The sequence below is a fragment of the Coenobita brevimanus genome, chromosome 107, assembly GCF_032717465.1.
Source record: "Coenobita brevimanus isolate Jiangsu-jjx chromosome 107, ASM3271746v2, whole genome shotgun sequence".
Lineage (NCBI taxonomy): Eukaryota > Metazoa > Arthropoda > Malacostraca > Decapoda > Coenobitidae > Coenobita > Coenobita brevimanus.
Window position 1 is genome coordinate 23,828,250 of NC_137060.1, and position 26,148 is coordinate 23,854,397.

The 26,148-nt window shown below is 40.6% G+C and overlaps 1 protein-coding gene across 1 annotated transcript in view; it reads left to right on the top strand.

The window, feature by feature from the left end:
• Window positions 1-24,348, top strand: part of LOC145416730 (inter-alpha-trypsin inhibitor heavy chain H2-like) — a 283,775-nt gene extending 259,427 nt beyond the window's left edge. The window contains exons 4-15 of the mRNA XM_080285658.1: window positions 3,161-3,239; window positions 7,617-7,779; window positions 8,456-8,598; window positions 9,687-9,803; window positions 10,889-11,077; window positions 12,897-13,022; window positions 20,713-20,931; window positions 21,262-21,432; window positions 22,192-22,407; window positions 23,097-23,180; window positions 23,546-23,767; window positions 24,181-24,348. Coding sequence (XP_080141784.1) covers window positions 3,161-3,239; window positions 7,617-7,779; window positions 8,456-8,598; window positions 9,687-9,803; window positions 10,889-11,077; window positions 12,897-13,022; window positions 20,713-20,931; window positions 21,262-21,432; window positions 22,192-22,407; window positions 23,097-23,180; window positions 23,546-23,767; window positions 24,181-24,348 — 1,897 coding nt within the window. The remainder of the gene's footprint in view (window positions 1-3,160; window positions 3,240-7,616; window positions 7,780-8,455; window positions 8,599-9,686; window positions 9,804-10,888; window positions 11,078-12,896; window positions 13,023-20,712; window positions 20,932-21,261; window positions 21,433-22,191; window positions 22,408-23,096; window positions 23,181-23,545; window positions 23,768-24,180) is intronic.
• The last annotated feature ends 1,800 nt before the right edge of the window (window positions 24,349-26,148 follow it).

The following is a 26,148-nucleotide window of genomic DNA, read 5'->3' on the forward strand; positions in this document are numbered from 1 at the left end:
GAGAGGCGGTCATCATTAGACGTCGACTTCCTTCCCCCCCCCAACTCTCTCTCTCTCTCTCTCTCTCTCTCTCTCTCTCTCTCTCTCTCTCTCTCTCTCTCTCTCTCTCTCTCTCTAATCCTACCTTTCTCCCCTCCCTCCCTCTTCCATATTAGGGGATTCTATATATCTGTCAAAATATACTTTCCTTCCTTCCTTCCTTCCTTCCCTCCCTCCCTCCTTCCTTCCTTACCTTTCTCTCCTCCCTTCTTCCCTCCCTCCCTCCTTCCTTCCTTCCTTCCTTCCTTACCTTTCTCTCCTTCTTTCTTCCCTCTCTCCCTCCTTTCTCTCCTCACTTCTTACCCCCTCCCCTCTTCCTTCCCTACCTGCTCTGTCTCCCAATTCCCTCCCTCCATCGTCCTGTTCTTTTCCTTCCATTCTCTTCATTCCACTGTCTTCCCTTCTTGTTTTCCCTCTTTCTTTTCCTCCTGTTTCTCGTTCCCTCTTATGTTTTTCTCCTCCCGCTTCTTTCACTTCTTCCCCACCTCCTTCCCTCTCTTCCATCCATCCATCCAGTCATATCCCCTCATCCACCCTCCATCCATCCACGCATCCATCCAATCACCCTTCTCTGTTCACTCCCCTTCCCTTCATCTGTCCTTCTCTCCCTCTCTCCCCTTCCATTATTATCCCTTCCTTCTTCCCTCATTCCCATCCCTCCTTCCTTTCCTTCCCTCCCATCTCTCCTCCCCTCCCTCCCTCCCTCCCTCCCATAGTAGTTGCCATATGACGTGTAGTTGCCATATCTGCCTCTGCCACTATGTCTTAAAGGAGACCACTCACCGCCACGCATTGATCCCTTCCCCCCCGCACCACACCACCCCCACCCCGATACCACCTCAATACTACTCCACTACCGCCTCGATACTACTCCAATACCACCTCAATACTACTCCACTACCGTCCAGATACCACTCCACTATCACCTTAATACTCTTTCAGTACCTCCCATTCCACCCTGATACAATTACACTCCACTACCACCCAATCCAGTCCCATCCCCACCTACCCACGACGCATCCCACCCATTCCTACCCTATCCCACCCACATAACGACGCACCCCACCCACTCCTAGCTCATCCCACCCAGTCCCACCTCAGTTTCAGTCGACTTCTCATACTGCCTGTAGCTTTCTCTTCATTCTCATCCCCTTATTTCCATCCTATTTGTTTTTGTCACATCTCGGCTATTCCCACCTCCTCATTTTCCCTCCCACCCCTCCCCGTGCATCCTCTCCTCTCCCCCTCCATCCTCACCCCTCCCCTTCCATCCTCAACCCTCCCATTTTCACCCACTTCTCCCTATCCACTTTCACCCCTTCATATCCCCACCCCAGCCTCATCCGTTTGATTTCCACCCCACTCCACCCATTCCTATAACCCATTCTGTACCTCCTCTCATTCACCTCTCCCCTCTCACCCCACTCCATTTTCCCTCATATATTTTCCTTCCTCTTATTCCTTCCTTCTTCTTCCTTCCCTCTCCCTCCTTCCTTCTCCTCTCCAACTACTTCAAAACATCCCACACCTTCCTGTCCATCCCATTCTCACCCCCATGTCATCCCTTCACACCCCTGTCTTACAGAACCCCACCCCTCTCCCTCCACACCAATCCTTCCCACTCCTCACCTCACCCCTCCCTTTCTGATCTGGCTAATCCCTGCCATTCCCTCTCCATTTCACCTCCATATGTCTTCCCTATACCCTCCCCCCACCCCATTCTCTCCCCCTCATTCTCCCCCTCACACACACACACACACACACACACACACACACACACACACACACACACACACACACACACACACACACACACACACACACACACACACACACACTCCTCACCCCCAGCATCCTCATCCTTTCCCATCCCCCTGTCCTCTTCTGTCCTATCCATTCTTTTAAACTATTGTATTTAGAGAGCAAGTCGTTCTGTCAACAAGAAGGCTGGACCACTTAAAAAGAAAGTGTTGTAAGGTCTGTTTAATCTCTCTCTCTCTCTCTCTCTCTCTCTCTCTCTCTCTCTCTCTCTCTTTCATACCATTCCACATCCCATCGCAGCCTCTTTCCTTCTCATCCCTCTCCATTCACTACAATATCCACCCATTCCATCCTTCATGTTGTATATCCCTGTTTGTTTTTGTTTCATCCTCTCTTCGTATGCTTTTTAATCTTGACGTATTCTTATTTCCTCCTTATTCTAGTTATATCATGTTCCTGTTTCTTTTTTTTTCCATTCCCCATTTTTTTCTTCGTATTCTTTGTCTTTTCTTCCCTGTTCTCATGGATATTTTTTTCTTCGTCTTTGTCTGTCTTGCTGTTACCTCTTCATTTTTTTTCTCACTTTTCTTCCATCCCCCCCCCTTGTTTTCTTATACATTTCTTCCTTCATCTCTCCCTCTCCCCTCATCTGTCTTTCCCTCCTTCCCTCCCTCCTTTCCTTTGCTTCCTCCCCCACGCCTCCCTCCACTCTCCTTTCTTGTTTCTCTTCTTTCCTCCCTCCGTCACAGTTTCTCCATCACATCTCCTTTTCTCCCACAATTCTCTCCTTGTCTCTCGCTTTCCTCCGGTCTCATCCCCCCTCCCCCTCCCCTCTTTCCTCTCCCCTCTGCCTCTCCCCACCTCCATCTCTATTTTTCCCTCCCCTCTTCTTCCCCTCATAAGAGATCTTAGAGTGAATAAGTCATGATGTAGTGACGGAGTGAGCCCCCCCCTCCTCTCTTTCTCTCTCTCTCTCTCTCTCTCTCTCTCTCTCTCTCTCTCTCTCTCTCTCTCTCTCTCTCTCTCTCACACACACACACACACACACACACACACACACACACTGAAAAGAACACGCACGGCCCAATTTCCCACACACAAGACCCTAATGAACGCCTTTATTGCATCTCGCTTTAAAGTTACGAGTGATGGAAATGAGGACAAGAGTAATGACGCTTTTTTTTCGCGTTAGTCCGTCAGAAGATGATATTAGGCAGTGTGTGTGTGTGTGTGTGTGTGTGTGTGTGTGTGTGTGTACTAATGATTGTTTATTTGTTTACAATTTTTTAACCATGTACTGATTTATCTACTTGCTTATCGTTGTTTATTTGTGTACTTACGTTTGTTTACTTGTTTCCAGAGAGCGAGACACATCCAGGTTTCGTGTGGACGTGACAGTAGCGGACCAAGACGAAGTTATATTCTATTTAACGTATGAGGTTAGTCTTTATAGCTAGAGTTTTACATAGCTACCTGTTTGTCTATCAATCAATCTACCTCTCTATTATATCTTTTCGTTTTTACATTTACCTATCTATTTTTACTATATTTTTACCACTGTGTATACTTTTACGCTTATATATTTCCCTCTATACCTTTTTCTATATATCTGTTTTACTTGTCTTTTTTTTTTGTACCTTTGTGTTATCTATATATCGATTTTTTGGCCCACATATATTTTTTTAATATCTAACTGTATATTTAACCCTTACTATTGTTATACCTCATCTGTCTTATAAAGTTAGTACATATATACATCTGTTTTAACCTTTTCTAACTTCCTATATTAGCAGGAGTGACTTTATATTCTGTCTAAGGAAGTGTATATGTTTTCAATTTTCTCCATATAGCTTTTACTGATGCTATATTCTGTTTTACGTTTGAAGTTAGTTTCCATCTCTATATTTTACCTCTAAATTTAGCAATATAATTTGCATTGATTGAGTTATTATTCTTTCTTATGGGGTAAATTTATATATATATCTATTTTTACGCTAATCCTGACACTGTATTTTCTCTATTGTGGTTATTTTCTAACTCTGTCTAAAATTCTGTATCATTCAGGCTAAAATCTAAGGACAGTTTATATGGGCTATTATCTCGAACTCTAATTTTTTTCTTAATATTTTCCCAATTTTAATGTTTTTTTTAAATCTTATTTGTGAGGTTAGGGTATTTTGTTACCTGTCTTTATTTGGTCTTGTTATATTCAGCGTCTCTCCACCTCTGCCTCCGTGTCTCTGCCTCTGTTTTTCCCTCCACTACGCCTGCCCTGTTTCCTCCCCTCCTTTACCTTTCTACCTGCCTACCTACTTACCTTCCTTCCTACTCGTACATACATACATATCTACGTACATACCTACCTACGTGCCTGTAATCCTGCCTTCATACTTACCTACCAACCTAGTTCCTACCATCCTTCCTACCTACCTATCTGCCTACCTACCTACTTACTTTCCTCCCACCCTACCTACCTACCTGTCGGATTGCATATGTCAAGCTGTCATTTCTACTGTACAATCTCTCTCTCTCTCTCTCTCTCTCTCTCTCTCTCTCTCTCTCTCTCTCTCTCTCTCTCCTTTTCTGAGAGGATTCCTGCCAATCTCAGCATTTTTTTCCCCCTCTCCATCCCCTTTTCACGTCTCTTCCCTCCTCCTCCTGAACCCCTCCTCCCTCCCTCCCTCCCTCCCTTATCCATACATAATTCTTCCTTTCTTCACACTCCTCCCTCCCTCTTTTCATCCAGCTTCCCTCCTTTTGTACTGTCTCTCTCTCTCTCTCTCTCTCTCTCTCTCTCTCTCTCTCTCTCTCTCTCTCTCTCTCTCTCTCGCATTCCCTTCGCGTACCCTTCTTCTCTTCCCCCTCCCCTCCCCTCGCTTTTTAAGGTTAACTATGCCAATCTGAGCATCCTTTAGTCCCCCCTCTTTGCCTTGCCTCTGTAATGACGTTATTAAGGCCGCTACACGAGAGAGAGAGAGAGAGAGAGAGAGAGAGAGAGAGAGAGAGAGAGAGATGAAGGTAGTAAGGGTGGATAGTTGTTTGGGGGAGGAAGAGAGGGGGAAGGTGGAGAGAGAGAGAGAGAGAGAGAGAGAGAGAGAGAGAGAGAGTGAGATGAAGGTAGTAAGGGTGGATAGGAGCCAAGGGAGGAAGAGAGGGGAAAGGTGGAGTGAGGGAGAGAGACTTCATATTAGTTTTTTTTTTTTCTTTTTTCTTTTTTCGATTTTTCCCTTCTTCAAAATTTGTGTTAATTTGTCATTTGTACACACACACACACACACACACACACACACACACACACACACACACACACACACACACACACACACACACACACACACCATTCTTACCATTACAACCACAACTTCCACTCACCATTACCACTACCACCGCCACCACCACCATCTTTCACCACAACCACAGCTACCACAATCACCACCATCGACCCTGTCACCGATGGTGGTGATAGGATGGTGTTTGTATCGATTATGTGTCGCTATGGGTGATGATGATGCCAGTTTGTCAGGGAGTGTAGGGGAGTGTTTGTGTAAGGGATTGTGTAAATATATAAGGGTTTGTGTAAGTGTGTAGGGGAGTGTTTGTGTATAAGGAGTTGTGTAAGTGTGTAGGGGAGTGTTTGTGTATAAGGAGTTGTGTGTAGGGGAGTGTTTGTGTATAAGGAGTTGTGTAAGTGTGTAGGGGAGTGTTTGCGTAAGGGTTTGTGTCGAGATGTAGAGTGTTTGTCATTGCTGTTTGTGATGGAATGTGGATAGTATTAGTGTAAGAGTGTAAGAAAGTGTTTGTGTAAGAGTTGTGGAAGTGTGTAGGGGAGTGTTTGTGCAAGGGTTTGTGTCGAAAAGCAGAGGGTTTGTGTGTTTGTCCATGCTGTTTGTGAAGGACCAGGTAGTGTTAGTGTAGGGGAGTGTTTGTGTAAGGGGTTGTGTGTGGGGGGCAGTGTTTGTGTAAGGGGTTGTGTAAGTGTGTAGGACAGTGTTTGTGTAAGGGGTTGTGAAGGAATGCAGGTATTATTAATTATTAGTATTGGTATTATTATTATTTACTGTTGACTGCCTTGTTATGTGAATAGTGATTGTTGCACTGACGGGTGAGTGAACGGGTGAGAGGGAAAGCCGATTATTGCACGTGTTGCAGAGAGAGAGAGAGAAAATTGTAGTTGTTAATGTAATAGTGATGAGGACCTGTTGACAGTCTATTTTACATCTATGTCTGTATCTGTCTGCATTACTCATCCTTCTGTTTCTTTGCAGACTTCTAATTATATGTCTGTCCATCTATTTCTCTCTTTGTATCTGCCATTATCTGCAACGTTGGTCTGTACCGCTAGCTGAACTCGATTCTGTCTGTCTAGATCTATCTGTTTGTTTTTTCTCTATCTCTCTTTGTGTATGTACATTTTGTCTGTGTTTGTCTCTGTGTCTGTGTGTCAATCTGTCTGTCTGTCTATCCTTTTGCGTATCTGTCTACACCTGCCTCCAACTAATCCTCCAATTCCACTTCAAAGAAAACTTTTGGAATATCTGGCTTTAAAGAAAATGCTAACTGCAAAGCGAAGGTTAAGGGGTGACTGACCAAAAGGGAGCTTGACCCCACCCATGCTTGAGTTTCAGTGCCATGGTTGCACTGAGTGGTGACAGGTGTAGTATTTCATCCCAGCTATGTCAGACAATTTCATTCAGCTGAGAGGGAGTCATAGGAGCCTGGTCTGCAGTGTTATAGCACGTTTACGCTAACCTGTCTGAAATACCCAACCCCTTTCAGCTTGGTTGATGGCCAAGTGTAGTCTGATTGGAGGCTAGATTTGGCTGGTAACCAAGGGGACTCATTTTCTCAAACCTGTCTGAAATTCCCAGCCCCTTTCAGCTCGGTTGATGGCTATGTGTTGCCTGATTGGAGGGTAGATTTGACTAGTAACCAAGGAGAGTCATTCCTACCTCATAAAGCCGATCAAATTTCATGTAGCCATGACATACAAATTTCTCAACACTATTCAGCTCGGTTACTGGCCACGTCTAGTAACCAAGGAGACTCATTCCTGCCTCATACAGCTCATTGAATTTAGGTAACCACGATGTAGTATCCAGCCTGAGAGTCGCCCAGTCCCATCTGATGAAACAAACCCTAACGTTGTATAATTTCACACACCTCATTAACTTGGGTAAATCCCGTCATACCATAGTCAGTGTTGAGTGTGCTTCACTGTTGAACTCCAATTACTGTGTACATTTACTCAGTACACAAGGATATTAGCTTTGATAGTACTTAGGAGACATTATGTACTTAGAGTTGTAATGTACAGTGCTGAGGAACTTTTTGTTTTTTGTGAGATGAAGTTTTTTGTTTTGGTTTTTCATTGAGTAAGAGGTCAGTGCCCCTCCCTGTAAAACAATTAACTCTAAGCCCTTGGCCACCCTGTCTGGGATACATGGCGTCTGGCAATGAATGAATGAATGAAGAGGTCAGTGGTGATGTGTGTGCGTGTGTCCTCCTACATACCATACACATCCTTGAATTACCACATGGCACCAGGCTACTAAGGACATCATTACCCTGACACATCTATTTTCCTGTTGTTCTGTTTCTGTCCTGTCATTCTAATTCCCCATTTTTTCTGCCAGAACAATTGAAAAAGATCATTGTGTATCCTAAGCTTGCAGATGCTGCCTGACAAACTACTGTACTGTATTTCAAGTGCTTATTACAGTATTGACAAGAATCAGTAATTTTTTATCACAGTATTGGCCGGATGCAGTAATTTTTCATATTATTCCAAGCACTCTAATTTCCCTTTTTTTCTGTAGGAGCTGCTAGAACGACGGCTGGGAACGTACTCACATCGGATCAATGTTCATCCAGGCTACCCAGTTCGAGACCTTTTGGTGGATGTCACGATCCATGAGACGAGAGAGATCAGCATCTTACAAGTTACTAGTGTTCCAGGGGGGCAGGAGTTTGGCAATGCAGGTGAGAGAGAGAGGAGTTTGGCAGTGCAGTTGAGAGAGAGAGCCACCATGTAAGGACTTTCCTTTCCAGCACTCATCTTCATTGTCTGCTAACCTTTTTTTCCCACTAGAAATTGAGTTTGGTAGGCTCTGCAAAAAGGAAGGAAAAAAGTATAAAAAGTACCCTTAGAGAATTAGCAACAGAACCCTCCAGAACAAACCACACATCCAGTCACTCATCATTCATGCCTTCAAAATTGTGATGATTGAGAAATTAACCCTTTTAATCTAACATTTTTTTGTTTTAATTTGTTCTTGCTGGTACCAGATAACCATAATCAAATTCTGATAGATTTTTTAAAATTTGGGGATTAGATAAAGCCCTCTTCAACCCATTCATTAATGAGGGTTTTCGTAAGCCAATTAAAATCATCTAGTAGCTGCAAAACTAAACTATGAGGGAATTTTTTTAATGGGGAAGATGCTTCCTTGTTATCAGGATTAGATGCACTTGTAATTAGAGTTAGATACTTCTTTATTATTAGATAATTTGTTATTATTAGGGTTAGGTACTCTCTTATTATTAGATACTCATTTATTATTTGAGTTTTTTCCTGAGCTGAATAAAATACTAAATAATGGCACTAGTAGTAAAAATTTCCATCATGACACTGAAAGGATGGTGTTTATGCCATCAGTGTCAGAGTGGCGTGAGGGCAGCAGAACGGCGCGGCTGCAATTTGACCCTGACCCCGAGGCCATGCCGAGGAATGGGGTCATACATGGCCAGCTGACAGTCCAGTATGATGTCAAGAGAGAGCTGGATGCTGGTGATATACAGGTGAGGGTGATGGGGGGTGATATGGTGGATGTATGAGTGAGGTTAATGAGTTTGTAGTTAATTATGGGTATACATGGGTAAGGTTCAGGTTTTTGTAGGTTAATTATGAGTATACATGGGTAAGGTTAAGAATTCTGTATGAAGTTAGATTTACAGATTACATTATTTTAGTTTGAGTTTGTTTTCTTGTGTAGTTTTGGTAGAAAGTTGTTTCAAATTATCCAACGCTTAAAACCAACCATTTCCATATTTTTTTTTAGCAGAAATTAAACATAACCTGTGTATGTTCATAGTTTCTTTTATTACAGCGGTAGTGGAAATCCATTTTCTCTCTGTCTCTCTCTCCCTAACCATATCTTTAATACGGATTTGATTTTTCAACAGACTGTACATATGACGTGAGGAAAATGCATATTTCTTAATTATTTTATGATTTAAATATGTTATTTTCTTACAGTACCTTCTGTCACCATTTATTAATGTTGAGGTATTTTGCACTAGTGAAAGATTTTTATATACAGGACAGGCATTTAGTCCAAAAGTTCCCTTATCTGACCAAGAAGCTGCACACAGGAATGCATCATATTTTTGGGTGACTTGACAAGATACTACAGTATAATCATATGCCACTTCACTTCAGAGGGACAGCTGAGACACTTTTAAGATTATATTGTAGCAGCTGCCAGGCAAGTGGAACACCTTGGGGTTGTATTCTAACTGCAGTTCTACCCTTGCAGTGTGGATGGTGTCTTGCAGCCATGCAGCAGTTTCATTTGTTAGGAAAGCCTCTAAGTTTTAAAGGGTTTATTTCTTTATCTAACCCCACCAGTTTGAAAACTTTTTCTAGAACTGAATAAAGTCATAAGAAAATTGTAAGAATAAAATAGAAGACATCTGCAGGCTCAAAGTATTAAAGGATTACAAGCCATCTCAGTTAACCCCTAAAGATTAATGGGACTCACAGTGTACTGATTATGGCCATATTATTACATTCAGCTATGCCTATCCTTAACTCCAGAGTATCTGTAATAGAACTGTCTGGTGGTGCCCAAGTAGAAATATAAATCTAATGCATCTGTGGTTGTCAGGTTGAGGACGGGTATTTTGTGCACTTCTTTGCGCCGGTGGACCTTCAATACACACCCAAGCACATCACCTTCCTCATAGATGTCTCTGGATCCATGGAAGGAACTAAATTACAACAGGTACAGTTATATTGACTGCAGAATCCTGACCCTATTGGTATTGTTGTTGTTGTGGCTGTAGATTCATGTGGATGTGGATTTCAGGCTGAATTTCCCCTTCTGCAGTCCATCATTCTCTTTTAAGGGGATACGGAGAGAGTTTAGGATTGTTTGTATAACCAGGTGGTGGAGCCACCTAGTTTTATCAGTGCCACCATGGAAGGCATCCAGTTCTAGCACAGTCCTGAGCCTATTTCCCACCAGTACGGAATGAGTTGGCTAGGATGCAGAAATATGGACAGGAAAGCACATAAATATGAGAACTGTCAAGTGAGTGTCCAGTGAAATGGACCATACATCAGTTCATTCATTGTTCATACTTTCAAAAATCTCACCTCAACCCCCATTGGTATGCCTTTCTCAGTGCATGCTTCTGGTTTACTAAGTTTTTGCAGCACCTGTAAGGTACTGAATTTTTTTTTCCCTTGCATAACACTGATACCCTTGTTCTTAAAAAAATATTTATAAGAAGAGAATTAGCTTAGGCCTTTCCACAGATAGGCATTTCATGTACAGTATCATTATAGCCCTATATTGTTTGTTAAGGTTTCTTCCTGCATGCTTGTAGCTTAAGTATTCTGTTTTCAGCCTTGTCACTTACAGTGGCATTCTGAGTGGTACAGGAAACTCCATAGCACCTGTTCCTCAGCAGTTAATTTTGCATAGTACAACTTCAGCTCTCCTTGTATGTTATGAAGGCACTCGATATTATGTCAGTGTTATCTCCTGTGGTGCAGCTTTGTGCCATCACTGTAGCCCACCATGGGGGTCACTTACAGTCTCAGGCTGATCCTTCATCTGGGGTGGGTTGATTTCTCATTTATGCAGATACCAGGCATGTTGCACTACCATGGGAAGGTGACACTTTATTCATTGCCAAGTACAGTATTAAAATTATGTAAACAATAGTAGAAGGCAATATCTTAGTGTAGCAGGCATAATAAATTGTTAAGAAAAGTGCTACAGAGCCCGCACCGCCAGTTTGAAAAATGATCCTAAGTAGTAATGAGCCAGAACGAAAACTGACATCCTCTTCATTTTCCCAGGTCAAAGATGCATTACACCACATCCTCTTCAACCTGAACATGGGGGACTCATTCAACATCATCTACTTCTCCTCCACGGTTCACAAGATTGGTGTGATGTGGCCTTCAAAGACTGACCTGCACAAGGCCAAGAAGCGCATCACTAATCTGAAGGCCAATGGGGGTACCAATATTGACGAAGCTTTGAAGGTGCGTGAAATTTATATTGTGGACGTGGGTAGTATTGTAGGGATACTTTACAAATGTTGATGAAGGTTTGAAAGTACTGTATTTTTAGTTACTGAATTATTTTTTTGATAAGAGTATTATTGGGATAGAGATACAGAAGGTTTGTTGGTGTGTATTTTAGTCATCATTGTATGTATTTTTAGGTACAGTGTGTTTTAGGGGTACAAATTCAATGAAGCCTGGAAGGTGTGTGTTTTATTTATTTATAGCTACTTGTTTATTAGTAGATGGGGTTCATTTTGACCTGTTCAGGCTGACCCTTTCAACATGAGGATTTCTTTCCATCTCCCTAAGATTTTTTAGCTGCAAAAGATCTCTCATAATGGTTGTCTGAATGAAAGCTATTCCTATCTCTTCTGGTTAAGTTTTTAGTGATACTGCCCCCCCCCCCCCTTTTCCATCGCAACCTGTTATGTGCCATCAATTTAACACCTTCATTTCAGTGCTGTATTTTCTTAGCCTCCTCTCACTGCCTTCAAACCATTTTGTTAACTTTCAAGTAACCATTCATAGTGACTAGGTTAGATAGGGTGTTCAGTTGACCCCAAAACAGAATAAAATCATGTTCATGTGGCAAAAAGCTGGCAGTATAAAGCATAATAAATACTTTGGTTTAAGACTAACATAGATTTGGTTGTTTATGTTGTGGTTTAGCTTGTCACAGAGTGGGATTGGATATTTAGCTGTTGTTATTTTTATGCAGATAGAAAAAAATGCAGAGATGGTTAGATGTCTGTAAATATAAAAAAAAGTAAAGATATGGATGATTAGGTCAGTAAATATGAAGACAGAATTCTGGTGACCTAAGGGTGTTTGGATGATTGGCTCCTTTCACTAAGCATCCTGGTGAAAGTTTCCCTTAAATGTGACTTCTTTATCTCATCTTTATGTGGAAAAAAGAGATCAGGATGGTGATAAAGAGTGATAATGAAGTCTCCCAGCTCATCTGGTTATGTCATATGGTGTGCTCTAGCTTCCTTGGTCTTTGGCTTTTTTTCTTTTTTTTTTTTTTTTTTTTTAATTATTATATTTCATGGTTCTTAGCCAGCTAAATTAGGTGACTTATTTAATTGGTATGTCCTTGCCACATATGAAGTCATCTGTATGGATCTCAAAACCTCAAGGTGTTTTTTAAGTTTTGATGTGTTCTTCTATGTGAAACTGTCAAAAAATAACTGATATACTGATAACCTTAGGCTTTGTCATGTCTTATTAAACTGTCTTCTTTCCTCCACGGAACAGTGTGATTACACATGATTCTAACGTCTTTTCCATTTCTCATAGCGTTTATTGATATATAAAAGGGAAAAAAGGTTGATGGGAAAAGTAAAAAGCAATTGTGGTGAATCGTAGGGCTTCCTCTTTATTTCCTTAGGTGTAGTTGTAACTAACTTCTTTCCACGTTTTGTGGACTTCAGAAATACATGCATGAAAATTGCTGGTGAGTTAGGGTTTTGTGTTATACTCAACCCGTAGTGATTATAAGATCACCTCTTCTCGTAGAATGTATTAATATGCAAAGAGGTTGGTGAAGTATAGGATGTGTGGTTTGTTGTATTACCTGCATTGATTCTAACATCTCCTCTTCACCTCTCACAGACTTTAATAAAATGCAAGCACATCAAAATGTTGGTGAATCACAGGGATTTTACATTATTTCCCTATCTGCTGGCATTATATTATCTAACATCTGCTTTTCCCCACATCACAGCCTGTAATGAATTGCAAGTAAGAAAAAATGTCATAGAATCATGGGATTTCTACTCTGTTTCCCAACCAGGAGGCACTAGTAAAAGTTCGCCTGCCCCCTTGGAAGCATGTCCCTGTCTTCCATCACGCTGATCCCAAGGATTGCAAACCTGGCGAGAAGGGCAGTGGCAGACGCAGGGATAGATTATCGCCGCTGGTAAAGCACAAAATTGGGGGCAGAAAACTCTTCTCAAAAGCTTGGTGGAAATTTGTCGAACCCGACAGGATGAGATGCACATTTATGCAAGACCTGTTACTCTGTTCTCTTGTGTACTCAGTCTGACCTTATCCAGTGTGTAGTACTGTACTGTAATACCAGTATAATTTAGTTGGCACTTTTCATGGTCAAGGAGCTTTTTATTATGAAATTTAGCTGCACATCTTATGAAATTGCTTGCACATTGATTACTCAATCATGCAAAAAAAACACTAGCATTGTTTATAACGTTGCGCAGAAGTTCAGATGTTTGTGGTATCAAACTGTACTGTACTGATGAAGTCATTTGATTACACAAGAGACATGATGCTCGCTTTCCTCTTAGAGTCGTATGAACCATTAGCCTCCGTGAGTGTTAGAGGACAGTTCAGAATTGACGTAGCGCGTTGTCTTAGTTTTGTGGCATTTTGTTGACCTGATGTTTTAGTGGGAAAGTACTTAGTATATATATATATATTTTTTTTGTCTCTCCTGAACTGCTTCAATATAATGATGTTTTTCATATTTCATTCTTGCTATCTCCAGACTATTTTGTTCAGCTCAGGTGAGAATCTCCAAACTGGAAGGTTTTGGTTTAGCAGTCATTAATTCCTTTAGTGGAGGGTGCTCTCCAAAGCTGATTAAAATTGTCTAATGCATCAAGAATAAATTATAAATGACATCCTTAGACTGAAGAGTTAACTTTACATTGTTGTGGTAAATTTCAAGGAATAAGCAAGGTCCAGTGCTACGTGAATTTTGGGATGACCTAACAATCACAGAAAAGTGACAGACGAAATTAGTTGGTTTCTTTGGTCTGCTGTTATGTGGAGTGACTGAGTTGTCTCTGTCTTTAAAACAGCTTGTGATTTGATCATGACTTCTTACAACTTTAAAATTTAGAATCCATCTTGTTACCTGTCATGTCAGGTGCCATTTGTAAATGCTGTAATTTAGCAAGACATGGTACAGTAATCTGGAATTCTGTACACAGTGCTCTGATGTACAGTACTTTTTGTTCTAGTCAGGACATGGCTTATATTCTAATGTATTCAATGGTCCACTGAAGCTCCATTGGATTTTATTGTATTCTGTATTTAAAGCATCCTCACCATTATTAAGCATAGGAAATATAGTTCAGATGTTAGTGATGGAAACATAAGAATGATATCCTGAGATGGGTACAGGATGATAAATAACAATAAAATGGCATGGTATAGTAGCAAACCCACAGGCGGATGATGCTATTCAGGTGACGGGAAACTCCTTTATAGATGTCTTAAGACGTACCTATTTTGGCTGGCATTAATTGATTTATCCAGCCTTGACAGGATGCCTCATAGTTAAAGCCATTTCCATTTTACCCCATTTACTGAGGGCTGAGGTGAGACTGGCGAAGTTCAGTACATTTAAGAGTAGATGACCGGCCAACTTCCATGATGGCAGTATGTGATTTAGCAACCTCCAGTCATTGATTGGAGATCAGATGTATGGTACACTGCCAGTCTAGCCTAGGCACTCTAACCATTAGACTTCCAGTCACCAGTATCTAAGTAAAGAGGTTGATACAGTACAAAACAGAGACAGCCGGTTGCTCCACCTCATTGATGCACTTCACATTCCCCACAGGCTGAGGCAAACAACATCTTCCAGCTGTTAATTTTTACTTGTACCTAAAGTTCTCAATGATTTCTTGCTTCTTTAAAAATGGTACTGTAGAGCACTGCAAGTTCATTTTCTTGTAGTTTGTGAACCAAGTGGATATAACAATACTACATGAAGTTGTAGGAGCATGGGGATATATTTATGAAGTTTTATAAGTTTTCGGATTGAATGATATGAAGGATTGTTACCCTGCCAGTTTTTCTTCTGCTCTTGGTCATTGTAGGGGTGGAGGAGAAAAGGCAAATGTAAGATCAGTCTTCTGACTCATTATTTTCTTGCAGGAAGGGTGGAGTTAGAGAAAACACATGTGCAGTACTTCTAAGCATTATTTACTGAACAGTGCATTGTATTATGCTTTGTATGAAACTGTAAACTGCAACAGTATACTTTGCTTGTTACTATTTTATGCCCCCTGGTAACCATTTCATATGTTGATGAACTTACTTTCATCATTACATAATTTGAATTGTGTAGTATATGCAACATAAGGCCTTATTCAAGGTGGCATTGTAGGCTTTGCAGTATCTTTTTCTTAGTGATTTATTATGGTTATCACATCCAGATCGTCTCGTCTGTGTTTATATTTATTGCAAAATAAATCACTTCAAGGAAGAGGTTCTATGGAGTCTCTAAAGTACCTAGGAATATGGTGCTTTGTTTTCTTTTCTCTCAGCCTCCCCACAGCTGGTGACAAGAATTAGCATCGTACACCACACCTGTATACTCACGCTTAGTAATCAAACAGTTACAGTCCTCATATTACCTATATACTGTATTTCTTTTTTTCTTGTGAAACCCACAAAAGATATGAACTGTAATCCGAAGTGCCATAGGATGTTATCCTAGAAATAACTTCCTGACTCCCAGTACTTTCTTAAATAAACATAAGTAATCCCATAGCCACCTTTGCAGCCACAAAACTCCTTCCTGACAGTCTCCCTCAACAGAGGCTCTTATACATCTATCTCTGTCATCCTTCTATAGGGAGGAATCTTCTGTATGAGACTTGATTGAACATTACTCTTCCATAAACTGCTGCCTGTGTAAAAAGTAACATTGATATGCTTACTGTATATCATAACAGTGTTTACCATCTTTTTATTTGCAATAACCCACACAGATTCACTTCATCAAACCTTTCACCTTCAACAACATGTAAAATCTCATCCAAAAAGAAAAAAACTTTCTCTGTAAATATTGCTGTTCAGTGCTGGCTATCAGTTCAGTTAGGCAGTGTGTTAACTTGCACCAATTTTCTCCATAAATCTTGGCCACCACAGCTGCTGCACTTATGACTGTAACGGAGGGAGGTGAGGGCATATAAAAATTTGTTTCTCCAATAACTCCACCCTTCACAATGACTTCATTATATTGATTGGCAGAAAGGGCATTATTGGATATGCTGTAAGACCTAAGCCAGAGATACAGTCCTCCCTTCTGAAGCAATGGAGTACTGTACAAGTGAATGAATGATACAGTACAGATAATGACAAAATCCCATTAAACTGAAATAAATGCTTTAGTAATTACCAGTCAGGTGACTAAATAAATTCCTGATACACCATCTACCAACTTGCAGTGCTCTTACTGTAAAGGAAACAGCCTTGTAAAGTCAGTGTTTTGATGAAACAAAACTTTCAAAAACTCAGCTGATATTCAGCTAAAATTAAAAAAATATAATGCAGTACTGAGAGTGCTGTCAAAAACTGGGCAAAATCTCTCCCCACATACACAGCATCAGGTATTACTAGTTCGCATTATATAGTATAATGTTTGCAATTCACTTATGGTTTTCATGCTGACTCATCTGTTTTGTGTTAGGAATTAATTTCAGAGCCAGTATTGAGATGTTAGCCTCAGCTCTGTGATGTATTATGCACCTCCTTACAATTGGCCCCTCACCCCACCCCCTCCACCCCCTCACCACAAACCCAAATATGACCTGACCATGAACCCTCCTCCCTCCTACCAGCACCATCCTTATTTGTCTTAGCAGTGACACGCCGTTTTGTATATCACTGAGCTAGGAGAAAAGGTATTTGAGGAAAGGATGAACTGTAGGTGTCTTCTCAAATTCCTTTTCCATCCTTCTTGATGCACCAGTAGTATTGACCAAAAAGGTCCACAGATTGTGAGCACTAAACTTAACAGCTTAACCCGTTACCTGCGCATGGCAGTTTTTTGGAGGTGACCGTGGTGCGCAGACATAGGGGTAAAAATGAAATTTCCCAATGGCCAAATTTTGTCTTAGGAATTGAGAGAACACGTGCCAAAGTATATAGTAACGAAATATTAGCCCAATATTTATCTTGGTAAAGCCATGGATGAACATCGAAGTGTGTGATTCCCTATTGGAATGTATGGTTTTTGTTTTCTTTTTCGGTTTCGGTTTTGAAGGCTCAAATATGCTTGCATGGGTCAGCCTTGGTCACCATGGCAATATATTCTAAATTCACCTGCGCTGCCAGGGCTGTATTGAGCAGTCGCACTCGGAACAGCCCAGGCTGTATAGAGCAGTAACGGGTTAAGTGTTTATTGCCTCAGGGCAAACTTACTTGGGATATCCAAATTGTCAAGTGCTTTATATGATCTTTCTTAATGCATACTGTCCTTTGATGGTCAAACTATCCTTTGGTTTAGTACAGTAAGAACTTACATTGGTGGAGTACATGATGTATAGTGTGAGAATTAGTGCTCCTGCTGTGTCAACCATTTTCACCATTTCCACCCATAACAGCACCTCCGAGGCAACTTGATGCTTGTGGACGATCTCGGTTGCAGGTTTATTTATGTTTTTCCTACCACTGCAGCACCATCTGAATATTGCAGCTGACATAAAGGCATTGGCATCTGTGGTTAACACATATTACAAGTCTCAGTTAGGATGAATGAGGATGGAATGTAAAAAAAATATAATGAAATATGCCTGGGGGAGAGGAATACAGCCAATCTCAAATTATCTGCTTGAAAATGCAGAGTCCTGAATAATATGGATTGGATAGGGGTCTTGATGCCTTTATGTTTTGCTTGATATTAGCACCATATCACATCAGCGCACCAGCAGAGCACTGGATATCTACACCATTTGTGTATATAGCACTTGTATTTGCACCAACTTTGTGTGCAGTCATGTTCAGTAGTCTCTCAACACATGCTCAGAACTTTTTAGTCAGAAATAATTGTAGAAGATAACATCAACCATTTCTGCTGTACCCATTTTGAGACGTCAAGGGTGCCATAGTTCATTATTGACAAATAAAGATAGATAATCCTGAGTTGTAAAATTTAAAATCACACATCAAAACTCTAAGCATTCGTTTCTGTTGTTGAAAGTGTGTGGCATGTGTAGGAGGCATCGACCGTGACTGTGCATTGCATTATGTACTTACTTGCACCACACAAGTACAGTATGATATCTGCACCACCCATGGACCTCACCAGCACCACTTGTCTTAGTCTGCAGTTGCCGCACCTCTGCACTTAGCGTTATACTTCTGAGTGATTCAGAAAAATGCTAATGCATGTGTGGGTCATATGTCGTATCCATTTTATTTGCCATTCATAATTCTTCTACTTCTGTACTTTGCCTTTCCTTGCTTCTTGATCCTACCTCATTTCATCTTTAGGTGGGAAGGAGGGTCATGAGCAGGATAAAATATTTACAGTATATCATTTATCTTTGCTTAGAACTCATGGATATTGAAGCATGTCTGAAATTATTGATCATGAATTTCCAAATCCCTTTTTAACCCATACATGCATTAAATTTTTTTGAATTTCACTGGATATGTGTGATGTCCTGGTCTCAAACACTTTGACAGTGTTTATCATCTGTCTTTGTCATTGCACTGTTGGTAAGAGTACTGTTTAGTGACACATAACCAGGCAGTTACCGCACTTATTTTACATGTTACGTCCCTTTACTTCTCTGAACACTTCCTACTTGATATGCAGTTGAGGACAGAAGTTCGCATAATATAGCACCTCTTCTACTTCTCACTTCCCTCGGCTGGGTACTATTCCATCACTGAGAGAGGCTTGGTATGTTTCTGTGCTCATACTTGGTTCTCTCTGGTGTGATGCTTCAGGGAGGAAAATGACAGACATGCCTTAAGTGTGAAGTAGACGCAGTGCAATAATAAGCAAACTTTTGACCATAACTACATGTGTAGGGGTTAAACATAAAGATGTTGACATAGAAGTAATTATAGTGTATATCTATTCTTTCCATAGGTACAGCAGCATAAAAGGTATTGGACCTCGGACATATAATAAAAGTGACAATACACCCCGCGTATACTGCTGTGTGGCTGCACTTGGTAGGGATGTTAGCATTGCACTAATTATAATGAAATTTGGTGTTCAGTCTGTTAATATGTGCATGAAATTGTAGTAGTAGTTGTATTGATCATTTGTGTTACCAGTTACTACATATTAGTCCTTGATGTACATTGGAAGTACAGGATCATGTCCTTATGTTATGACATCAAAGATTTCAAGTACTTTTTGTGCTGACTGTACATGTGACACAGCAGTGACATTCTTATGCAACACATGAATATTACAGGATGATTCAGAACATATATTAGCCAGTATCTTTAGTAATGAGGATTGAAAGGCCTGTGTAGTTCACTATAGGAACTACATTGGATTTTTTTTTTTTTCCCTCTCATAAGGTGACAGATTTTTAATACCATTTACTCCAGATGATATTTGTTAAAAGTTATCTGTTGTAGAGTATGTAATTGTTTTTAGTGACTTTTAAGTGCATTTATTTTATTTCATCAGATTTTGATGATGTTATGAACCCAGTAGCTAGTTTATAGGTACATGGAGGGTGCTGGCTTTTACACCATACAGAGTAATATCTCAGTTACTGTATAGGAAATCTAATGCTTATTGTTTTTCTCTTACTAATGGATGAAGTATGTGTAAAAATGTTGATCAGTTTTTGTGTCTCTTTAGTATGAGGACATTTGGGAAGTTTACATTTAGCATACAAACAGCCAGACTAAAATTCAAACCTGATAGAATCATTATACAGGGTGATCCATAAACAGCAGTCCACTACAAACCTACCTGGAGATATCAGTGTGTTGTAGGGATGGCTCATGCTGCTGGTGTGGGAGTGGGTGTGGCAGTGGGGTTAGGAAATGAACAGGCGATGCATGATAGACATTGATAACGCCGAGTATGCCATTCCTGCAACACAAAAGAAGTCACCCAGTGAAGTGGAAGAAGAGAATTATATATGGGCCACCTTGTATTAGCATTATTTGACTCGAGACATTCTGAGGATTACTGTTCACTAATATTATTCTGATATCTGTTCATTCTTGCTATTAATATATGACCTGCAGTAGTCAGAAGAACCTTGACATAACACCTGTCTGTTTGTCTTTCCCATCTTTCTGTCTGTCTGCTTTTAAAGTGTATTTATCTATATCTGTCTGCCTGCCCATCTATCTTTCTAAGTCTCTACCTGTGTATCTATTTCTTTACATATAATTATCTATATCTGTCGATCTTTCTATCTATGTATATCTTTGTCTACCTGTAATTTGCATCATTAGAGTCACACAGGAATACTGTTGACATGTCCTTATAATTATTTCATATATTGGTTTGTTTCCTTCTGTCATTTCAGTTCCTCCATTAAAGAAATACCATACACCACCCAGACTACACCTTATTTCAGCCTGTACCTCACTCATTTTTACAGTATACATGAATTTGTTTGTCCAGTTTCTTTCCCTTTAGTTTTACTTCCCACAGACTGAAGTCATCTAAAACAGATAGCACAGCCTAACCTAATGTTCTTCACATTTCACTCTTATCGAAACAAGTCCAGAACATTTATGGGCAGGAGGCAGACCTACTGCATACGGTACTTTTAAATGTCCTGGATAATGTCAGCCTATCCTCAGTCCCCTACACCCAGAAGGGGGTTGTGGTATTAGCAGTTATCATTCACATTACCAACCAGGTGGCAGTGGAACAAGAAATCGATTCCTCCGCTATTTCTGAGACCAACCGCCCTCACATTGTGGTGCTACTGACGGATGGGTCACCTACGGCCGGGGTCACCAGCCACTCAGCCATTCTTAGGAATGTACGGGCCAGAAACAAGTATTCGGCATCTATATTCTGCCTTGGGTTTGGCCAGGGGGCAGACATGGACTTCCTTACAAAAATTGCATTACAGGTTGGTTGGTTTGATTTTTTTCCCATCATTTCTTTTTGTAGTACAGCACCTATTGATTATTCTTGTAGAAGCTCCATGTAAAGTTGCGAATGTAAATATTATTACATCTCGTTATGACAAAAGACAGTAAGCAGCTTTCCAAACTGCATGTGATCCTGCAACATTTGGACCATCGTAAAATCTTGAAACCCCAATTCAGAACCTCATTCCACATTTTCCTTAGGCTAGTTGAGCTGTAAGTTTCCTTTTAAATTCCAACACACATTTCACTCAGTCTAGTTCTTTCATCTCTTCCTCTTACCTCATCTGTGGATTTAATCATTATCACAGAACCACGGCACAGCGCGCAAGATTTATGAGGAGGCAGATGCAGCAGAACAACTGAAGGGTTTCTATGAGGAATTGTCAACCCCAATCTTAATGGATGTCCAGTTCAGCTACGCTGGTGATGCTGTGATGCTGGACACCCTCAGCAATACGCACTTTTTCAACTACTTCAAGGTGAGATGCTTTATGTGCCTCGTTGATAACACAGACAGTCCTTCAGCATGTTGTGGTTATTTAGGCCGCAGGATCATCATGGACATGCAATCGATAAACTGCAGGCTGAAGCTCCCGTTTTCCTACAGTCCTTCATCATCCTTTCTGTGAATAGGGAGGGAGTGAGGGATGTTTGTATAATTCAGTGGTTATATCAGTACCATGTCCATCAGCATAACCCAAACAAACAAAAGTCTGTAGGAATGGTTGGATGTTGACTTCTTGCTCAGATCCAGTTGAAGCAAGAGCCACCCTTCCTACAAGAAATTGTCACTGTGTCTCACCACCTTGTTCAATTACAGTACCAGGTTTTTCTCTTGTTTGAATCTCATATGCCATATTTATACACAGATTTGGGGAGGGAAGGGATTTATTTTTTCTTCACTAATACTGTTGTTGATATCGATGCCATTTATTTCAAGCACTGACTTGAAGTGTACAAAATACATCCAGAAGTGTTATGGTGATAACTTTTTGATACTGGTCAACTACAAAATTCTTCAGCTTTGTGGCCTTTAATATATATATATATATATATATATATATATATATATATATATATATATATATATATATATATATATTTATTTATTTATATATATAAAATTTTCACACTCCAGTGCCAGGGATTTGGGTTTTGTACAAGAGTGATGACTAAATGTCTTGGAAAAAAAGAAAAAGTGACATATAATACACTTCAAATAATGATTCATACTGCAGGGAACAGAACTGGTGGTTACTGGTCAGACGGAGTCATCTTTAGTGGGTGGTGTTCGTGCCAACATAACCGGCAAGGGTCGCAATGGTGACTTCTTCTTGGGTGTGAATGACTGGAACACAGTCACTGCCCCCGACCACCACCTACTCAGCCACCTCCACCTTGCACCCACACCACCAAACTTCATCAAGAGACTCTGGGCATTCCTCAAAGTAAAGGTACGTATTTGTGGCTTCCATACAAAGTTTATTTAATTATTTATTTAATTTTCATGTATCCAGCTTTGGGCATAGACCATAGGAGGTCCAGATGATAAAGATGATGAGCTGCAGTGTTTTTATGAGACGGTGGGTCTTGTATCATGATGATGATCATCATCATCATCATTTAATCCTGTGTTGCCCCACGAGGACCATAGGAGCCCTGAGCTAGGCAGGCTGGTCCTGGCATTTCAGACGAGGGTGAACAGCTTCACTCATCCCTGAGTGGCATTACGTGAACAATAAACGCCATCCACCCCTTGGATATAAACCTGCCCAGGTTCAATCTGATTGGAATGCCTTAATTATCCACTAAACCACCAGACTTCTTAGTTTGGTTATATGGTTACCATGCAGAGTAGTAAATGGTTTCCTGGTGTACAAGAAACCATTTGGCTTGTCACTCAGTTTAGAGTCACTCGTAGACAGAAGGAAGAGGGAAGAATGAAGGAAAGAAAGACAGAAGAGGAAGGAAGAGAGAAAAGGAAAGTGACCTGAAAGCAGCACTACTTTGAGTGAGTGGATGATGAGTGCCCCCACCTATTTTAATGAGATTCAGATAATAAAGTGCTCCTTGCCCCAGCCATGTATCAAGAGAGAGAGAGAGAGAGACTCGCTTCTCATCTGTAATCCTTTTTCCTTTGCAGGACCTCCTAGCAGCAGAAAAGGCAGCAAGAGGAGCATATGAGAAGGCTGTAGCACAGAAGAAAGCTTTGATCATTGCTTTAGAGGTGAGACTTTGTGCAGTAACCCCATGATGTGCTGCTGCCAGACTATTTTAGTTAACATAGGAAAAGTGTCTTATATTGAAGAGGTTTACTAGCACTCAGGCACCCTTGACTGGAAAAAGATACTGGAGTTATCCTGACTATGGAAAGATTAATTAGTGAAAATATGTGACACTCTTAGGGTCCTGTAATTCAGTTGAGTAAAGTTATCTGTCAGCTTTTAGTGAGCCTTCAGCTTTTAATTCTTTCTTTTCGCTCTAAAAAAAAAATATCATATTACCCCGTCAATATGTTTGATCGTAAGGCTAGCCCACCATAGACCAGGTCAGTTAAAAATAAACAGCTTTAACTATTTCTAACATTTGCAGAACCATTTTGTGACACCCCTGACCTCACTGGTGGTGGTGCAGCCAGATAAGGAAAACTGCAAGGACTATGAGGATGATGATGAGGATGACATGGACGGTGAGGCTGAGGGCACCGGGGCACCACAGGAAGGCACCAAGCTGCAGCGAGACGACCACAACCAGTCACAGAGCCTCGACACACAGAATTCTGTCTCACATGCGTTTAATCCTGCCTCCATTCATGTATGTGTTTTTGTATAAATTCTTTCTTTCATGCCTTTATCCCTGTCTTGGTTCATGTATGATTTGTATTGTGAATTCTGTTTTGCATCTCTTGAGCATTGCCCTGATTAATATGTTTGTTTTATTGTGAATTCTCTTTTGCAAAAATACTGTAACAGAAATATATGGGTATAGAATATGTTAGAAACAGTGCTGACAGATATCTATAAAACCTTTCTCTTACTTTTATGTTGTCCTTATTTTTATGCTGTTCTATTTCCCTGTTTTTAGCTTATGTTCACCCTATTTGCACTGTACAAAACTGAGATAGGATGATGATGATTATGATGATTGTTGTACTGATGATGGTGATAATAAGGATGTTGGTTTAGATGATGATAACTGATACTGATTATGACAATGTCTCCTCACAGCTCACAACAGGTGATGAAGATGCACAAGGGGAAATGGAGTACTACGATATCAACAGCAACCTAGTTTTCGGTTTGTCAGCTTCAGGGTGCTCCATAGACAGGCTTCTCCGCTTACCCTTACTCCTTGCCTCACTTCTTCTCAGCATGGTGAGTCTTGGAAGAGAATGAGGGTTGTATTATAAGACTGTGGAGAGGAGGTTGTGAGTTGTAAGAGGCAAGCCTAATGGAGGAAGGGGTGACATGGAGGTAATTAGTTTGTGGTCACCCCTTATGAGAACAAGGCATCTTGCTGTTGTTGGATAGATAGATAGACATTGCATAAGTTATCAGTTGCCTTTGATGAGTTATTAGTATGCCCTTTAGAGAAGACATGAGAACTGGGTAGCAGATTATGGTACGAAGATAAATTTTCAGGACAACATGCCTAGCCCTGGGCTCCTATGCTCCTCATGGGACAACATAGGATTGGATGATGGATGGATAGATAAATTTAAATTCATGATTAGTTTCACTGGACATGATGTTGATAGTTCTCACTCCTTTGTGGTTTTTCTTTTCTGACTTTTGGTATGAAAAAGAGGCGATGATGATGATGGAGATTGAGTAGAGAGGCTGCTATAGATTGAACAGCATGAAATGATGATGTTACCATTGATAGTGATGATAATGACAGTAATGATGAGGATGAAAATTATGTTGATGATGTATTTTTGCCCACAGGTTATCCGAGTCCAGCCTCATTTAGCAATCAAGTGACCCCATGTCAGTGCCTCCTGAACCCTCGTCGCCACCCGCCTATACAACCCTCACCTTCCTCAGACGCTCCCACATGCAGACGCTGCTGCCTTCAGTCTCACGCTAGTAGCCAGGTTATGGACAGTTTTTTATAAGGAAAGAGCCTACAGTGTTGTGGAGTTGGTTTATGAGAGAAAGAGTGTTATGGATTTTTTTTTTTTTTTTTTTTTTTCATGAGAGAAGGGACGCACAGATAAATTCAGTGTTGCAGTTTTTGCATATAACAAAAAACGCACAAAAAAATTCATTGTCTGGTGGTCTGTTGGTAAGAACGCCACAGTTGGAGTGACGGCCTTCCATAAGTTTGATCGCATAGAGGTGACTGGAGGCTTTTCAGTTTTGTAGTGCCACCAGGAAAGTAGGTTGGTCATCTTCCCTTACATAAAATGGGCAGTGGTAGCCTAACCTCAGGCCCATACACCTCAAAAAGACAGCAAAATAAAATGGAACTGACTGTCTGTGAGAAAAGGAGTGGACAAACAAATTCATGAACTACAAACCATTATTCAAATGTTGGTATGGGGACTTTGGTTGAGGGAATTTTGTCATTGTAGCCTCAGGACCCTCAGATGGGTAAATGTAGGGTTGGCTGTTACTGTTCTTTTAGGAGAGATTCAAAACCAAAAAGTATAAGCTGAATGATGTTGAGAGTGTGGGTTGAAAAATGAATACCTACACACAGTGTTACTATGTCTGTCACAGCCTTGCATTGTTTTGGAGGGGGAAATGTGATGAGTCAATGGTGCTGAAGTGATTTTCACGTGGGTGTGACATTGGGTGGAATGAAAAGTCTTTACTATACTCTGTTCACATTAACTATGTCCAAAAGTACGATCTGTGTGTCATCAGTACTGATTTTAATAAGAGATTAGTGCTAGAATATGATACTGGTCTCAAAGAAGTGCAACGGAAATAGTGTCAAGTCATAGTATTGTCTTATTCTGCCATGAAACTTCATGTGAAATAGGCTGCAAAAGGACAAAAATCTCCAAGTTAAGGTGAACAAACTATAGTCCCATTTATCTCTTAGGTAAGGAGTGGTACTGAAAGCTGACCATACTGCAGTGTCCCTTAATGTGAAGACCATATCTGTTATAACTCTAGGGGGAATTTGTGAGGTAGAGGTAAATTTGTCCATTCTTTAAAGTAGCGTGTTTGTGAAATTGGGAGTTC